The 16,066-nt window shown below is 38.6% G+C and overlaps 1 protein-coding gene across 2 annotated transcripts in view; it reads left to right on the forward strand.

Annotated features, from left to right (window-relative positions):
- The window catches only part of ptdss2 (phosphatidylserine synthase 2), a 93,269-nt gene extending 82,267 nt beyond the window's left edge, over positions 1-11,002 (forward strand). For both annotated transcript variants that reach the window (XM_043706177.1, XM_043706178.1), the window contains one exon: positions 7,326-11,002. In XM_043706177.1, coding sequence (XP_043562112.1) covers positions 7,326-7,467 — 142 coding nt within the window. In that variant the 3' untranslated portion in view covers positions 7,468-11,002. The remainder of the gene's footprint in view (positions 1-7,325) is intronic.
- Positions 11,003-16,066: the final 5,064 nt, after the last annotated feature.

Raw genomic sequence — 16,066 nt, forward strand, 5'->3', positions numbered from 1 at the left:
CTTCTGTCATAGAAGTGGCCTGTACAAGAAGGATGGATTGCACCTAAATTGGAAGGGGACTAAGATACTGGCAGGGAGATTTGCTAGAGCTGCTCGGGAGAATTTAAACTAGTAAGTTGGGGGGGGGGAGGTGTGGGACCCAGGGAGATAGTGATGAAAGACATCAATCTGATATTGCTGCAGTTGAGAAAAGAAGCAAGCCAAACGGTCAGGGCAGGCAGGGACAAAGCAGAGAACAAGGTAGGACTGATAAATTAAACTGCATTATTTCAATGCAAGAGGCATAACAGGAAAGGCAGATGAGCTCAGGGCATTGGTTAGGGACTGGGATATCATAGCAATTACAGAAACATGGCTCAGGGATGGACAGGACTGGCAGCTTAATGTTCCAGGATACAAATGCTACAGGAAGGACAGAAACGGAGGCAAGAGAGGACGAGGAGTTGCATTTTTGATAAAGGATAGCATTACAGCTGTACTGAGAGAGGATATTCCCAGAAATACATCCAGGGAAGTTAGTTGGTGGAACTGAGAAATAAGACAGGGATGATCACCTTATTGGGATTGTATTATAGACCTCCTAATAGTCAGCGGGAAATTGAGAAACAAATTTATAAGGAGATCTCAGTTATCTGTAAGAATAATAGGATGATTCTGGTAGGGGATTTTAATTTAGAGTGGGACTGCTATAGTGTTAAGGGTTTAGATGGAGAGGAATTTGTTAAGCATGTACGAGAAAATTTTCTGATTCCGTATGTGGATGAACCTACTAGAGAAGGTGCAAAACCTGACCTACTCTTGGGAAATAAGGCAGGGCAGGTGTCAGTGGGGGAGCGCTTTGGAGCCAGCGACCATAATTCTATTAGCTTTCAAACAGTGATGGAAAAGGATAGACCAGATCTAAAAGTTGAAGCTCTAAATTAGAGGATGGCCATGCTTGACGGTATTAGGCAAGAACTCCCAAAAGGTGATTGGGAACAGATGTTTGCAGGTAAAGGGACGGCTGGAAAATGGGGAGCCTTCAGAAATGAGATAACGAGAGTGCAGAGACAGTATATACCCGTTAGGGTGTAAGGAAAGGCTGATAGGTATGGGAAATGCTGGATGACTAAAGAAATTGAGGGTTTGGTTAAGAAAAAGAAGGAAGCATATGTCAGGTATAGGCAGGATAACCAAGTTAATCCTGAGAAGAGTATAAAGGCAGTAGGAGTCTACTTGAGAGGGAAATTAGGAGGGCAAAAAGGGAACATGAGATACCTTTGGAAAATAGAGTTTAAGGGTTTTTACAGTTAGATTAAGGACAAAAGAGTAACTAGGAAGAGAATAGGGCCCCTCAAAGATCAGCAAGGTGGCCTTTGTGTGGAGCCGCTGGAGATAGGGGAGATACTAAACGAGTATTTTGCATCAGTGTTTACTGTGGAAAAGGACATGGAAAATATAGAATGTAGGGAAATAGATGGTGACATATTACAAATTGTCGACATTACAGAGGCAGAAGTGCTGGATGTCTTAACGCATAAAAGTGCATTCAAAATCCCCAGGGCCTGATCAGGTATACCCTAGAACTCTGTGGGAAGCTAGGGACGTGATTGAGTACAGGGGTTGGGAGGTCATGTTGCGGCTATACGGGACATTGGTTAGGCCACTGTTGGAATATTGTGTGCAATTCTGGTCTCCTTCCTATCAGAAAGATGTTGTGAAATGTGAAAGGGTTCAGAAAAGGATTTACAAGGATGTTACCAGGGGTGAAGGATTTGAGCAGTAAGGAGAGGTTAAATAGGCTAGGACTGTTTTCCCTGGACAGTCGGAGGCTGAGGGGGTGGCCTTGAGGGGCATAGATAAGGTAAATTGACAAGGTCTTTTCCCCTGTGTGTGTGTGTGTGTGTGTGTGTGTGGTTTATTTGAAGAAGCAACAAAGTAGATTGAGGGCGGAGCAGTAGATGTGATCTATATGGACCTCAGTAAGGCGTTCAACAAGGTTCCCCATGGGAGACTGATTAGCAAGGGCCAATGGGCTGAGAAGTGGCAGATGGAGTTTAATTCAGATAAATGTGAGGTGCTGCATTTTGGGAAAGCAAATCTTAACAGCACTTATACACTTAATGGTAAGGTCCTCGGGAGTGTTGCTGAACAAACAGATCTTGGAGTGCAGGTTCATAGCTCCTTGAAAGTGGAGTTGCAGGTAGATAGGATAGTGTAGTAGGCGTTTGGTATGCTTTCCTTTATTGGTCAGAGTATTGTGTACAGGAGTTGGGAGGTCATGTTGCGGCTGTACAGGACATCGGTTAGGCCACTGTTGGAATATTGCTTGCAATTCTGGTCTCCTTCCTATCGGAAAGATGTTGTGAAACTTGAAAGGGTTCAGAAAAGATTTACAAGAATGTTGACAGGGTTGGAGGATCTGAGCTACAGGGAGAGGATGAACAGGCTGGGGCTGTTTTCCCTGGACAGTCGGAGGCTAAGGGGTGACCTTTATAGAGGTTTACAAAATTGTGGGGCATGGATAGGATAAATAGACAAAGTCTTTTCCCTGGGGTCGGGGAGTCCAGAACTAGAGGGCATAGGTTTAGGGTGAGAGGGGAAAGACATAAGAGACCTAAGGGGCAACTTTTTCATGCAGAGGGTGGTACGTGTATGGAATGAGCTGCCAGAGAATTTGGTGGAGGCTGGTACAATTACAACATTTCATATACCCATCCAAATGCATCTTAAATGTTGCAATTGTACCAGTCTCCACCACTTACTCTGGAAGCTCAATCCATACAGACACCACCCACTGCATGAAAAATGCCCCATTGGTCTCTCTCATATAGCGTCGTAGAGATGTACAGCATGGAAACAGACCCTTCGGTCCAACCCGTCCATGCTGACCAGATATCCCAACCCAATCTAGTTGCACCTACCAGCACCCGCCCCATATCCCTCCAAACCCTTCCTATTCATATACCCATCCAAATGCATCATAACAAGCATTTAAAGAGCAATTTGTTTATTATCTTGAACACATGCCCACTAAGGATGTTGGAAGTAGATTCAGTAATTATCAACAGGGAATTGATTAAATGAATGGAAACAATGAATGGAAAACAGTAGGTAAATAAGGAAAAACAAACACCAACATAGTGGAGTTTGGTTCTTTGTCCTTAGATTATGGTACAGTAAATGAATATAATTGTTCTTTAAAGAGCTTGTGGCATCGGAAGAATCCGTTTCCATTCTTGGCCCAAGCGGATAGTTATTATCTCCCTAACCGTAACTCAGTCACTTGCTGACAGAGTTAAATCTCTTGTAGCATAAATTGACTCTTATGTGACTTGTGACCACAGAGACTTTTAATTGCTTTTTACTTCTGGCTCTCTGTTAAATTGAAATAGATTTGTTTACTGGTTCCAATGCTGGGGCAGGCCTATTATTCAGATTAGAGATTGCAATTGGGTAAAAGTCACTGTAAAAGTATACATTTCTTGGATGATAAACATTTAGGCGTTCAACAGTTTTGGAGTTGATCTTGGAAACTAAGGAGTATGTGAACACTTTGGGTCAGATGTTGAATTGACAGTGATTTTCTTGTTAGAGTAATGCAAGGATTCTGGTTTACCCTTACTGAGGTGTGTTCATGCAGGTAGGTATTTTCAGTCAAAGGGTGTCTTTGGCATCTAAGTCAGCCTGAGATACAATCTAAATTATGTTGTTCATTTGGGATGTCACCAATTGATAGTATGTTCAAATGATGTTGAGTGAAGAGTATGGCATAGTCATTTTGTCATGTTAAAAAAAAAAATCAGCTTTCTCTGTGCAGGTGACTTTTGAAACTTCAGTTAATTTGGATGGTTGAAGGGAAAGAAGTATATAAGGTAGGAATGGTAGGAGAATTGTCACAAAGTTAATTTGTCACTAAACAAATAGCAGACCAGTGATCTTTGGCTAATGAAAACTCAAATTTAGTCTATAGCTAATGCCAATTAAGGCAGTCAGTTTTTATTCATGCTGTTAGTGTTGCTTTGCAACTGCTGTTCATCACGTCATTGTTATGCCACTAAGTGCACCACAGACAGCAAGACAATGTGGTATGATCAGTCTCGAGTCTATGGCGTTATTTCAATCTTCTAAATGTTTCTGATTGAAGTTTGAGCATTGGTGTTATCTAAAAATTTGTGAGGGGCCTCAAACAGATTAATGTTGTGCCCAGTAAATAAGGTGCTGTAAACGACTTAATCTTCTGAGTTGAGCAGTGCAAGTGGAGTCCCACCTTGTGCTGCAGTCTCTTTGAGAGGTGGAAGCCTGCAACCTAATTTGAACGCTAAGTCCTGAACTCATTCTGCCGATTGTTTGCACTCTCACATAAAACCATGGTGTTTTACCTCAATTGGTGTGCAACCTGGATTTAGCTCCATTTGATTGATTCTTTTTCCCCTGTTTTGTCTCATCCATCAGTGCAATTTCCATGTATATTGGAGGTTGGTAGTTGCTAATATATTTCCTATGACTTTTCATTACTTTGCAATTTGACAGTTTTATAAATGACACCAGATTCAATTCAGTCTGCAACTCCTTTATTAGTTTCACGCCTTATACAGCATGTGACATTCAATAATATCAGAAAAGGACCGACTTGGATTTCAGGAAGGGCTTTCCACAGCTTTAGATGTCTCAGTCCTTTTACAGGTAATAGTTTGGAAATATAGCCCCTGCTGTAAAGTAAACCAAAAGCTGACTGATGGTATGCCAAGTTGTGCTTTGTTTTTCTTGCTTTCAAGATTTCACTAGAGACAAAAAAAAACTGCAGATGCTGGAATCCAAAATAGGAGGCTGAAAGAACGCAGCAAGCCAGGCAGCATCAGAGTTGGAGAAGTCAACAAAAATAAATCAGATGAAACTCACTATGAGGGACTATTTCTGTTATATTGTCAGTATGTTTTCGGTACAGTTTAGTTTAAGATTCAAAGTTAATTATTTTTCAATTTATTTTAATTCTATCTAAACCTAGGCAGAATCAGTGATGTTTCACTTCACTTATTTGATACAGCAGTAAGAACATTTACTTTTCATCATGAGGCCTAAGTGAAAACTACTTGTTTGCATTACAAATATAACTGAAAATTGTTAAACTTTTTTGAGAGTCTGTTAACCCTGGAAACAACCATCTTGGAAGTGATATTCCACTTAGCAGTTTGAAGTGGTGTTTATTCTGGTAGAAACTCTAGTATATGCAATTGCTTGAAAGTATATTCAGATTTCTTGTGTGTAATATTGTAGAAAATATTTGCATGAAATTATATGCCACAACAGTTTTAGAGCACTAAGCATGTGCTTTATATCGCGTGTAACCTTTCATCCTCTACATAGCACTCGAGGGAACATTATGCATTTGCTTTATGCAGGATTAATTTTTGGAGTTTTGTCTTCTGGTGGCCAGATCAGTTTGATTCTAATGACATTTTTAAACAGATATGTAAATGCTTATCTGGCCAGTTGCCTACTGATCTTTTGAAAAAGAAAAATCTTCAGGAGAACGTACATGATAAGGGTAACTGACTTTGCACTGGCAGTAACACGTCTGTTTTATGTATTATCTACATTCAGTGTTTTTTCTTTGGCTTACCAATACCAGGATATTCATTGCATTGTTGAAATAAGGTACCTCGCTGACTGAGGTTAATAATATCTGAGTGGCACACTTCATAAATCAAACTTTGTTATGATTGCAATTTTTTTTAAAACAAGCTAGTTGTTTACTTTGAATCAGAACTGCACAAGTGCTTTCCAGTCTGCAAAGTTTCCTAACCAAACAGGTAAAGTCTTGAACTGAGCCCATGTGGATTTGACATTTGGACTTTATGGCTTTAAGACAAGTGTTCTACTTTAGCAGCAACATAACACATTACATATAATGTGACATGACCTTCTTCCCTTTGTGCAATATCATTCAGCCTGCCATAAACAATGCCACACAAGACTCACTACTCTAGTTGAAAGTGAATGAAAAAATTAATCTTAGGGAAATAGTGCCATTAATACTACTTTGCTTGTTATGACTGTAGCTTCAAGAGGTTGCAGTTCCTTGCAATTATCCTCATTTCCCCCCCCCTCCCTTTAAAATATTTAATATTATTTAAACAATTGTGCCAATCTATTCTGGCTCGGGGTCAGTTGATGGTGAATATGATTAATGGTTAAAAGTAAAGGAATCATACAGCATGGAAATAGATCCTTCAGTCTAACCAGTTCATGCTGATCTCAAACTAAACTAGTCCCACCTGCGCTTGGCTGATATCCTTCCAAAGCATTCCTATTCATCAACTTGTCCAAATGTCTTTTAAACATTGTAACTGCACCTGCGTCTACCACTTTTTCTGGCAGTTCATTCCACGCATGAACCACTGCCTGTCTTTTTAAAACAAAAAGTTGCTCCTCGTGTTCTTTTTAAATCTTTCTCACCTTAAAAATGTAATCCTAGTTTTGACCTCCCCACCCTGGGGAAAAGACCCTTGTTATTCACTTTATCTATGCCCTTTTCTTATCTATTTTATAAACCACATAAAGGTCACCCCTTAATCTTTGAATTTACTAAGAGCAAGAATTTTCCTTCCAAGTTGGGTGTCCTAACAGACTGACTAAACAGACAAATTTCAGCCAGTTATGTTTAAATAAGAATTTGTCTAGTTCAGAAACAAACATGGAACATTGTAATATCTAACATACGCTTTAGCAAACCTTCTTTTGATGCCCTGTATACTTTGCTGACTTTATCTTGTTATTTCTAATATCAAATTTGTACTGTAACACTGAAGCTGGATACAATGCAATTCCCATTCAAATAGGTGCTCAGTCAGTGGAATGTTCTGTGACCGAATCCAGAGTGCTGGGCTAACATTGTGTGGGCATGAGTTTGAATCCCACCATGGCAGCTGTTCTAAATTAGAGCTCAATTAGTAGATCTAAAATATAAACTTATCTTTGAGATGATTGACAATATTTGTCATTAAAAATCTGTTTTCTAGTGTCCTTCACACCATGGGGTTCGCTCCTAATCATCCTCTAAAATAGCCAAATATACAACTTTATTCAAGGAGTGGTGGCCAACAGGTGATGAAAAGAATTAATTTGCATACTTTGGCAATATTTTGACACATGTGAGCTTAAGAAATTTGAAGTGAGAGTTGGTTTGTAATGCGATTTTGAGAGGCCTAATGAGTTGGAGCTTGATCATTGTAGCAGAGGTTCTTCACTAGAAACAGCCGAAACTCTCTGGTAAGATGTAACAGTTTTTAAATGTTATTGCCTATATTGTAGTTTTAACATAGTGTTTTTTTTTACCCTAACAGGAATATCACATTGCGATGGAAGGAAACAAGACTGCAAAAACAGGAGAACTTGAGTGAAAAAAGAAAAATGGGCAATGGGAGTACAAGTCTCTTTATAAAAAACAAATATAATAGTAATGACATTAGGCAAAAGAAATGTTGAATGTTAAAAGGTGAAAAGACTGACTACTATGCACCGAGAAACCAGTTAATGCTTTGAGCAGCAATTGCATTACAGAAGCCCTGTTTCTTCGTTGGGCTTACCGGTACTACTTCAGTTTTTGACTGAAGTATATATTTTAAAGGAATCTTAATAACAGTCATTGGGTGGTTAGTTTATGTAGACTTTGCAGCACTAACAAAATTATCATAATTTCATGAATTAAATCTTGCAATGTAATCTTGCAATTTGATCAAAGTTTCTGACCCCATTTACCAACTTGTGATTGTATGGATTGGTTCTAAACACCCAAAGGTTTAAATAAGCTCTGAAATAGCATGCTAACATAGATTGTGAACTAATTACTAACTTGGTAATCTCCTGCCAAGGATTTATCTTATTCCTTTAAGGAAATTTTGAAGTGGCTAACAATGTTGAATTGAGGAGAACATTCTGGCTTCCATGCCTAATATTGAAATGTAAAAGCGCATAAAGAATTGGTGAATTGCCACTCTAAACAAGACTACGTTATTGTGCTTAGCAACTTGTGTAGTATTGAATGTTGCTGGTTACATCTAGTTGTGGAATTACACTGAAACACCGACCTTTAATTATTTTTGGTACAGGCATCCAGCCTTGGATCCATAATTGTCATTTGGATACCTGGCTGTACTAGCACTGCTGGCCAGTGTTTTGTTAGAAAAATTCTTCATTATAATGAAAAATACGTTGAGAATTTTGGCAGATTTTTTTTAAATTTGGAAAAGTTTTTGCTTCATGAAATTACGATATTTGAATCCTTCAGCAATAGTGATCTTGGTTTTGAACTCTTAAAGCCATAAATAACTGTCACTTTTCACCCAGGAATAGGAAATAATTGTTTTTATACTTGGGGCTAATTTATAAAACAGGTAGTATTACTTGAATTTGTTTTCTTGTATGCTTAATTATGCCAGTTTTTAAGCTCATAATTTGACTTTATCTAATGGGTACAAGATAGGGCGAGTTTAGTTCTTTGAACAAAGCAAAAAAAAAATGTACAGTACTAAATGTTGAGATTTAAATAATTATATTATAGCTCGGATGCTATTCTGTGTTCAAAATATTGCTGTTTTTTTGTCAATGTAAATCATATTTGGTATTATAAGCTAAGATGCCTTGTAAGAGTAGAAAACTGTTGTGAAGAAGCTGGGGCATGTTCACTTTTGAGCAGTGCTGTTGTGCACAAGAGATTGTGACCCCCTCCCTCCCCCGCCATTACTCAAAGGCTGCTGGTGTTCTATGTTATAACCATGATGGTCCAGTTGATTTACCTGAAAATCAAATAGGTACCCAAATTTCAGAAGCGATACCAAGGATAATCACTCCAAAGAGCAATAGGAATTCATGTATTTTCATGAAATTCTGAATCCTGTTTAAACACAACATCCAGATCACTTTGCCACATGTGAGTACTTTGTGTAAAAGTAATATCAGAGTGTTAGTTTGCTAAATTTTATTTTGAGCTTTTTTTCCTCAAAATAAATATGATCCTAAGGTAGAGCATTATACTTACCTTTTGGAAAGTATCTATCTTCCTTCAGTCTCTCTTCTTCAAAATGAGCTTGTGCTTGAGGTAATGTATGAAATCATCTTTGCCTGTCCCATGGCTGAAAAGTATTCTTTTCCTGAAGTATAGTCCACACCTTCATAATGTAAAGTAGACTCGCTCCTTAATTGCTGTACTCTGCCTTGATGTGAGGTAAACTCCGTCTGGTTATGCAATTCTTCCCTCAACCTCAGTCCCAGCTAGAACTGTCCACTAGAAGTCCTAATAAACAACACTGTGTTGTGGATAGAAATACTACTGTAGGCTTTGCCTGTGAAATATTTCCCACTTGACCTTGCTGTAAGGTTAGTCTACCATTCGGGTATTGTTCACCTCAGTATGCTATCTAAGTTAGCTTGTCTTCGAGGTACCAATCGCCTCACTACGCTGTAAAGTTAGCCTTCCCCTAATATGTTGCATATTTGACCCTGCTGCAAAGTTAGCCTGTCCGTGAGGTATTACATATCTCGTCTTGCTGTAAAATTAGCCTGTCGTTGAGGTCTTATAATCTTGGCCCGCTGTGTATTTAGCCTGTATCTGAGGTACTGATCACCTCACTGCTGTAAAGTTAACCTGTTCCTGGGATACGGCACTCCTCACTTTGCTGTGAGGCTATTTTGCTTTTATATTAATTGGAATGTGCTAGTAGACTCTGAATGTAACCAGCATCAGTTCCCAATTCTCAGGAAATCCACGTTTTTTCTTTCTAAACCTTTGGTGATTGTATTTACATATTGGTTGAATTTTGAGTGTGCTTGGATTTACAATGTGCAAGAAACTTTAGATTGCAGTTTAAGTTGACTTATGTTTACATTAACTCTGAGCACTGAACATTTCTAATTGGAAAGTCTGTTGGATTTGGATGAATTGTAAGTGTCCATTATGAAACTAGGTCTGAGAAATTTGCAAATTTAATTCCATTGCACTAAGTATATCTTGATGATTTCTAATACAAAGTGACCTTTGTGTTATTCAAAGAGCTGATGTATTTCTGGTGCATGGGAATTTAGAGAAATCATTTTCATTGGGAGTGGAGTGTGATTCGAAATAGTTGGGACCATTCTTTCAGATATATAGTGATGGTTGAAATTGAGGGTTTGTAAAGCGTGAAATAGGCTTAACTTAATGATTTGGGACTAAACATCTGTAGTTTTGAAGTTTTCTTGTTATTGAGGATAAAAATTCATTCCACAAGAGAAATATTCAGATTAGTGTTCACCGTTAGAACACTTTGATTTCCTGTTATGTTAAACAACATTGGGAATGCATTTAGAATGTGTTCTTGAGTTATAAGGGGCCAGTGTCTTGAAATCACTGGTTGTCATCAGATACTTGCTTCAGCACAGTTTACTGGAATAATGGGTATGGGGTGGATAAAATGCCCCGTGCAAGGCTTGCACGCTTTCTTTATTACAAGCCTCGAGAGCACTTTTGTCTCCAGTAATCAACAGATGTATGCAATTATGTACATTTATGTACAATGCTATTATCAAAAGGTTTAACAACCTGCTCTACTGAGCCCATATTTGTGACTGAAGCAATATTGAACACAATGTGCATGCCAAGGGATTCAGTCATTGCCAGGGGCTGGATAAAGTGCCTAAAGTTAGCTGCTAGCCCCCTCTTATTGGTAGTTAAAACACACTTTCAATTCTTCTAATGGTATATGACTACATCTCACCCATTCACTAAACTTCACAATATAATACATAGTTACAATACAAATCAATAAAAAACCTTTTAAAGGATTTTGAGGTGCAAACAAAGAATCCTAGCCCTTGCTTTATTCTCATTGTTTATACGATCTGTAACATCATTATGACCTAATAGAATCTTTTGTAATGTGGATAGTTTTATGATTTATTTTTGCATAATGATGCTCATCTTGACCAGGCATGTTTCTGAGGAATTGATTGTGGCAATATGTTCTCAATAAACTGGAAAACACAAGCTTGATATTGCTTCCATTCCAGCTAATGAAATGAATAGTTTTTATAAAAATCACTATATATTTGATTTGATTTTTTTGGTTTCTTCCAGATGTGTTCCAAATCTGTTGTTTGATTTGCAGCCCTATGTATTTGTGGGTTAGAATTGGCTACAATGTATGCATGTTATTGCGTATGCATTCCCGTTGGTAGCTGTATTATAAAAACTGTGGTGTGTGGCCCTGTGGCAGCGCACACTCCACTGAATCGTGGATTGTGGTGTCAAAAAGTACTTGTCAGAAGTTTTTCAATAATCGATCATAGTTTCAAAATTGGATTCTAAACTCAATAAAGGAAGCCATTTGCAACAACTAGTTAGTATATCTCCTTAATCTTAAAACCTTAATCTTAACACAGTAAAGGATTAGTAAATTTATATCATGATATGCTTATTACCAGATTCCCAGTTTCCTCTTTGTAAAGTCCCTGCATTATTTTAAATACATTTCTGCTCTGTGTGATAGAGTAGTTTGATACCTATTTTCAGCTAACTTCTGTTACCACTATACTTATAAATTGACAAAACATAAAATGAAAATTTAATGTTAAATAAATAAAATCCGGGAAGCTTGGTAAGCCTATCATTCATATAATTTACTACTGCAAGCATATAGCTGGAGTTCACTAAAATCACTTGGTAGACCAGAAGCAAGCTGTTGATGCAAGACCCTACTTGTTACTTTACCATTTTATTTGGCAAATTTGTAGCGCCATTTCCAACAATAAACACAGCAGTTTATTGAAATCAGATATTTTAATTAGCCATAGGAGCTGGGATACATTAGAACAAATGAAACAAAATGAAAAACATTAAGCCCTTTCTTTCCTAGGATGGTGCACATGCACTGGAAAGTCGCTGTTGGGTAGAGCGCTTGTTGCTTGAGGGGAAGGTAAATTACCTTTAATCCTACATTCATGATAGATCAGATGGGTTGTTAATGTAACATTTCCATAACACTACACACAATTCTTGTTTGAGAGTATAGTGCTGGAAAAGCACAGCAGGTCAGGCAGCATCTGAGGAGCAGGAGAATCGATGTTTCAGGCATAAGTCCTTCATCAGGAATCCTGATGAAGGGCTAATGCATGAAACGTCGATTCTCCTGCTCCTCGGATGCTACTGTGCTTTTCCAGTGCGACACCCTTGATTCTGAGCTCCAGCATCTGCAATCCTCGCCTTCTCCTACGTAATTCTTGCTGTCTGATAAATATTTTTACTCTGACCCTCATTATTCATTTTACTATATGCACTGTTTTGATCACAGTTGATGGGACAAGTCAGATCCCAGAATGAAACGTAGCTTGATAGATCACTAGTTTAATTTTTGTAGTTCGATATCATGGTGGTTAGTTACTTAACATATTCACAAGGCTATCAATTTCTTTTTTTAAAAAACACATTTATTATACACCAAAATACGGGACAGTTTAGAAAGATTTTAACATAAACAACCAAAGCTTCAACCTGCTTCTCGACAATATCCCTTACTCAATCACAGTTATGTGTCAACTCCTATATTAACTCTTTAAACCTAATTGATACTTTACAGGTTTGATGGCCTAGAGACGACTTTCTAGTTCTCACTACTTCAAAACTTCTACAGAAATTTTCTCTCAGCACGGAGACTTCTGAATTGATAACCTGATTAATCTGAACTTTATTTCCTCAAAAGCATAAGACTTATGGCCCTGATTTTTGTAGCATAGATGAGAGTTGCATATTGGGACACTGGAACTCAGTGTCATAAATGCCATGGGAACTGCCTGGCAGATTGAAGATTAGATTAGATTAGATTACATTACAGTGTGGAAACAGGATGGGGGATAGGCCCTTCAGCTGCCCCAAGTGTCGGAAGGCCTTCAGCAATTCCTCCGACCTGCTGACCCACCAGAGGGTCCACACCGGGGAGAGGCCGTTCTCCTGCCCAGAGTGTGGGAAGGCCTTCATCAATTCCTCCAACCTGCTGACACCAAGGAGTGGCCCTTCAGCTGTGTCATATGCGAGAAGGTCTTCAGCAATTCCTCCACCCTGCTGAGACACCGGCGGGTCCACACGGGGAGAGGCCATTGCCCTGTGCCGACTGCGGGAAGGCCTTCAGCAACTCCTTCAACCTGCTGACCCATCGGTGGGTCCGCACCGGGGAGAGGTCATAATTCTGCTCTCAATGCAGGAAGGGCTTCACCCGCGCCTGCCACCAGCGAGTTCATGTGCCATCGCAAGGAATTGAAGGAGCAACGGCTGAGTGCCATTATGAACTGGACTATCCACCTAGTTCTGGGGATTCCTGGGTTTGAATCCCAACACGGCAGATGGCGGAATTGGAATTTGGTTAGAAATCTGGAGTTAGAATCTAACTGTGAAACTATTTTCACTGGGGATGTGGATCCAATTACAAAGGGGCAACTCGGTCACCAGTAGTAAAGAATGTGAGGTGGGTGTGTGTGTGGGGTAGTGTGCGCGCTTTAACCTTGAGCTGTTTTAAAAGCAGCTACTTTTTCTATGACTTTTTGTAGGGGCATCTGAAGCTGTAACAAAGTTGGGTCACAATAAAGGTTACCTGAACTTTAAAAAAAAAATTCCAATGGAAATTTTCCCAATACCTGGAACTCTCAAACTATTTAACATTTAAATCAGAAAATTGGGAGAGTTCCACTATAGTTAAGTAAACAATTAGCCAGGGAATGTAATTAAAATGTAATGTAACTCCAGGGTAACTATTAAGCAGGATCCCAATATACTACAGCATACTATACCTCTCCCAACCCCTGGGCATCCAACATTTCCTCTTCCTCCCCAATCATCTGCCACTGTCCACTGAGATCTGACAGCCCCTCTCTCCCCCACTCCCAGCAAGATCCAACATACTCCATATCACCGCTCCTTTCCCTATACTTACCCTTTCACTGGAGCTGTCAAAGTGACTTAGATGCTGGACATTTACATTATAGAATACGGCAAGTAATTCCATGATTATTAGGTGTGTAGCTTGCCTTCCCTCTTCTATCCTGCACTCCAACCGCTCTGTCAGATTTAAAGTGCACTCTGCATTTCTGAAGGAGCCCTAATCAGAATCGACTGTCAGAAACATGCAGCTCTTTGTTAATGTAAATAAAGTAGGAGTGACATGGCAACCTGAATGTGATTGCCACTCCTTGAAAAATCTGGCCTTATGACTTTTATGTGAATTAAAGACATAAGTGACTATGCAGTACATCATACGATACATTGAAAGGTAATTACCAATGGCATTTTGCCAAATATACAAAAATGTCCATTGGATCATGAAAGAAGGCAGAAGTACTAGGCTGAATTTATCTTGTGCCCGTTCATTATTAAACAATATTTTTGTTGCTTTATGGAATATTTCACAAGCCCAGATCTCTATAACTTTTCCTAGGATTGAAATTTTTTCACAGAAGCTCCCCATGTAGTCTGGAACTTTTAGATAAAACTTAATGTATCTGCTTTTCTGTTCCCAAACATTATCTAATTGAAAATGAGGACAGTGACCAAAAGATGGGTATTCAGAAATAAAAATGGTAAACAAACAGTTTGGATATTGAGTTACAAAGGGGGATGGTGGGTTGACATACCAGATAGACATTTCAGCAGTGGGGTTAAGCTCACAGAAGTACATTGGTACCTTGCAACAGAACTATTATGTACTCAATCTCCTTGGAACAATATAAGGAAAACAATCTTTAAAGTTAGGTTAGAACTTCATTGTTATTTCATGACCTATATTTCTTCAAATTCAGCTTGAAAAAATTGCTTTATTTCCCCCCACCAATAACATGAGTGGAATTTGCTGTTATACATAATGTATAAGATGTCTTTATGGTAGCTAGTTGAGAACAGCTTAAAAAACAATCACATTGTTTTGCCATCAGTTTGAGATTTCTTTTCTCAGCAGTATCAAACATATATTTGATTTATTGGCTGTAAATCTGGTGAGTTTGATACAGATAATGGAAGAATACCATTGTACTTTCCCCCCTCAAACTTAAATCCATTAACTGCAACAGAAAATCAATGCATAATCCATTAATTGATATTTGCATAGTAAAGACGTAGGATTGGATGAAGTTACATTAAAGATAATGGCCTTGCCTTGTTCCAGCGAAACTGACTTGATTATATGAACTACACAAATATATTTTAATGTGTATCATTGCACAAACTGTGACTGAGTTAAGGTTTGTATTGTAATTTTGATCTTTAGTTAATATATGTGAATCATTAAAACAACACTTAATACATGCTATGGTATCAAAGCATGTTGTAAAAATACAAAGTTCAGATTTACTTGCCAAGATTAAACATTATTTTTTGACAGGATGATGTAGATTTTGACCATTACTGCTGCTCCAGATAGCATGATCTTTATTCATTTTCTAAAGACCAGCAATGGACTTTTCGGTGGACTTCACAAAATAAATGAGGTGCAGCACTTTATTTGTGTAGACAAATATGATGTGTATAATCATGCACAAGAAAATTCCACAAATAACCCTTGAGAAGAAAGCATGTTAGGAGATACCAGAAGAACCACCTGGGATCTCTGACGAAGTGAAGTTAAACACTCCACTGTAAAATTTCAGTATTACAGTGGAGTGTTAAAATCCCATCATGGAGCAAGCTTGCTGTACTGAGTTGAGACTTACGGCAATTAATTGTGGGCGGCACGGTGGCACAGTGGTTAGCACTGCTGCCTCTCAGCGCCTGAGACCCGGGTTCAATTCCCCAGTCCAAAGATGTGCAGGTCAGGTGAATTGGCCATGCTAAATTGCCCATAGTGTTAGGTAAGGAGTAAAATGTAGGGGTATGGGTGTGCTGTGCTTCGGCGGGTTGGTGTGGACTTGTTGGGCCGAAGGGCCTGTTTCCACACTGTAAAGTAATCTAATCTAATCTAATCTTAAGCATATACTCAACAGTGATGTATTAAAATGTTGCCAAAAGCACTTCAAACAGTAGCTGTAGATAAAATTTATTTTAAGGTTAGCTTTGTATTTACATTATTGAAGA

Source organism: Chiloscyllium plagiosum, chromosome 16, assembly GCF_004010195.1.
Source record: "Chiloscyllium plagiosum isolate BGI_BamShark_2017 chromosome 16, ASM401019v2, whole genome shotgun sequence".
Taxonomy (NCBI): Eukaryota; Metazoa; Chordata; class Chondrichthyes; order Orectolobiformes; family Hemiscylliidae; genus Chiloscyllium; species Chiloscyllium plagiosum.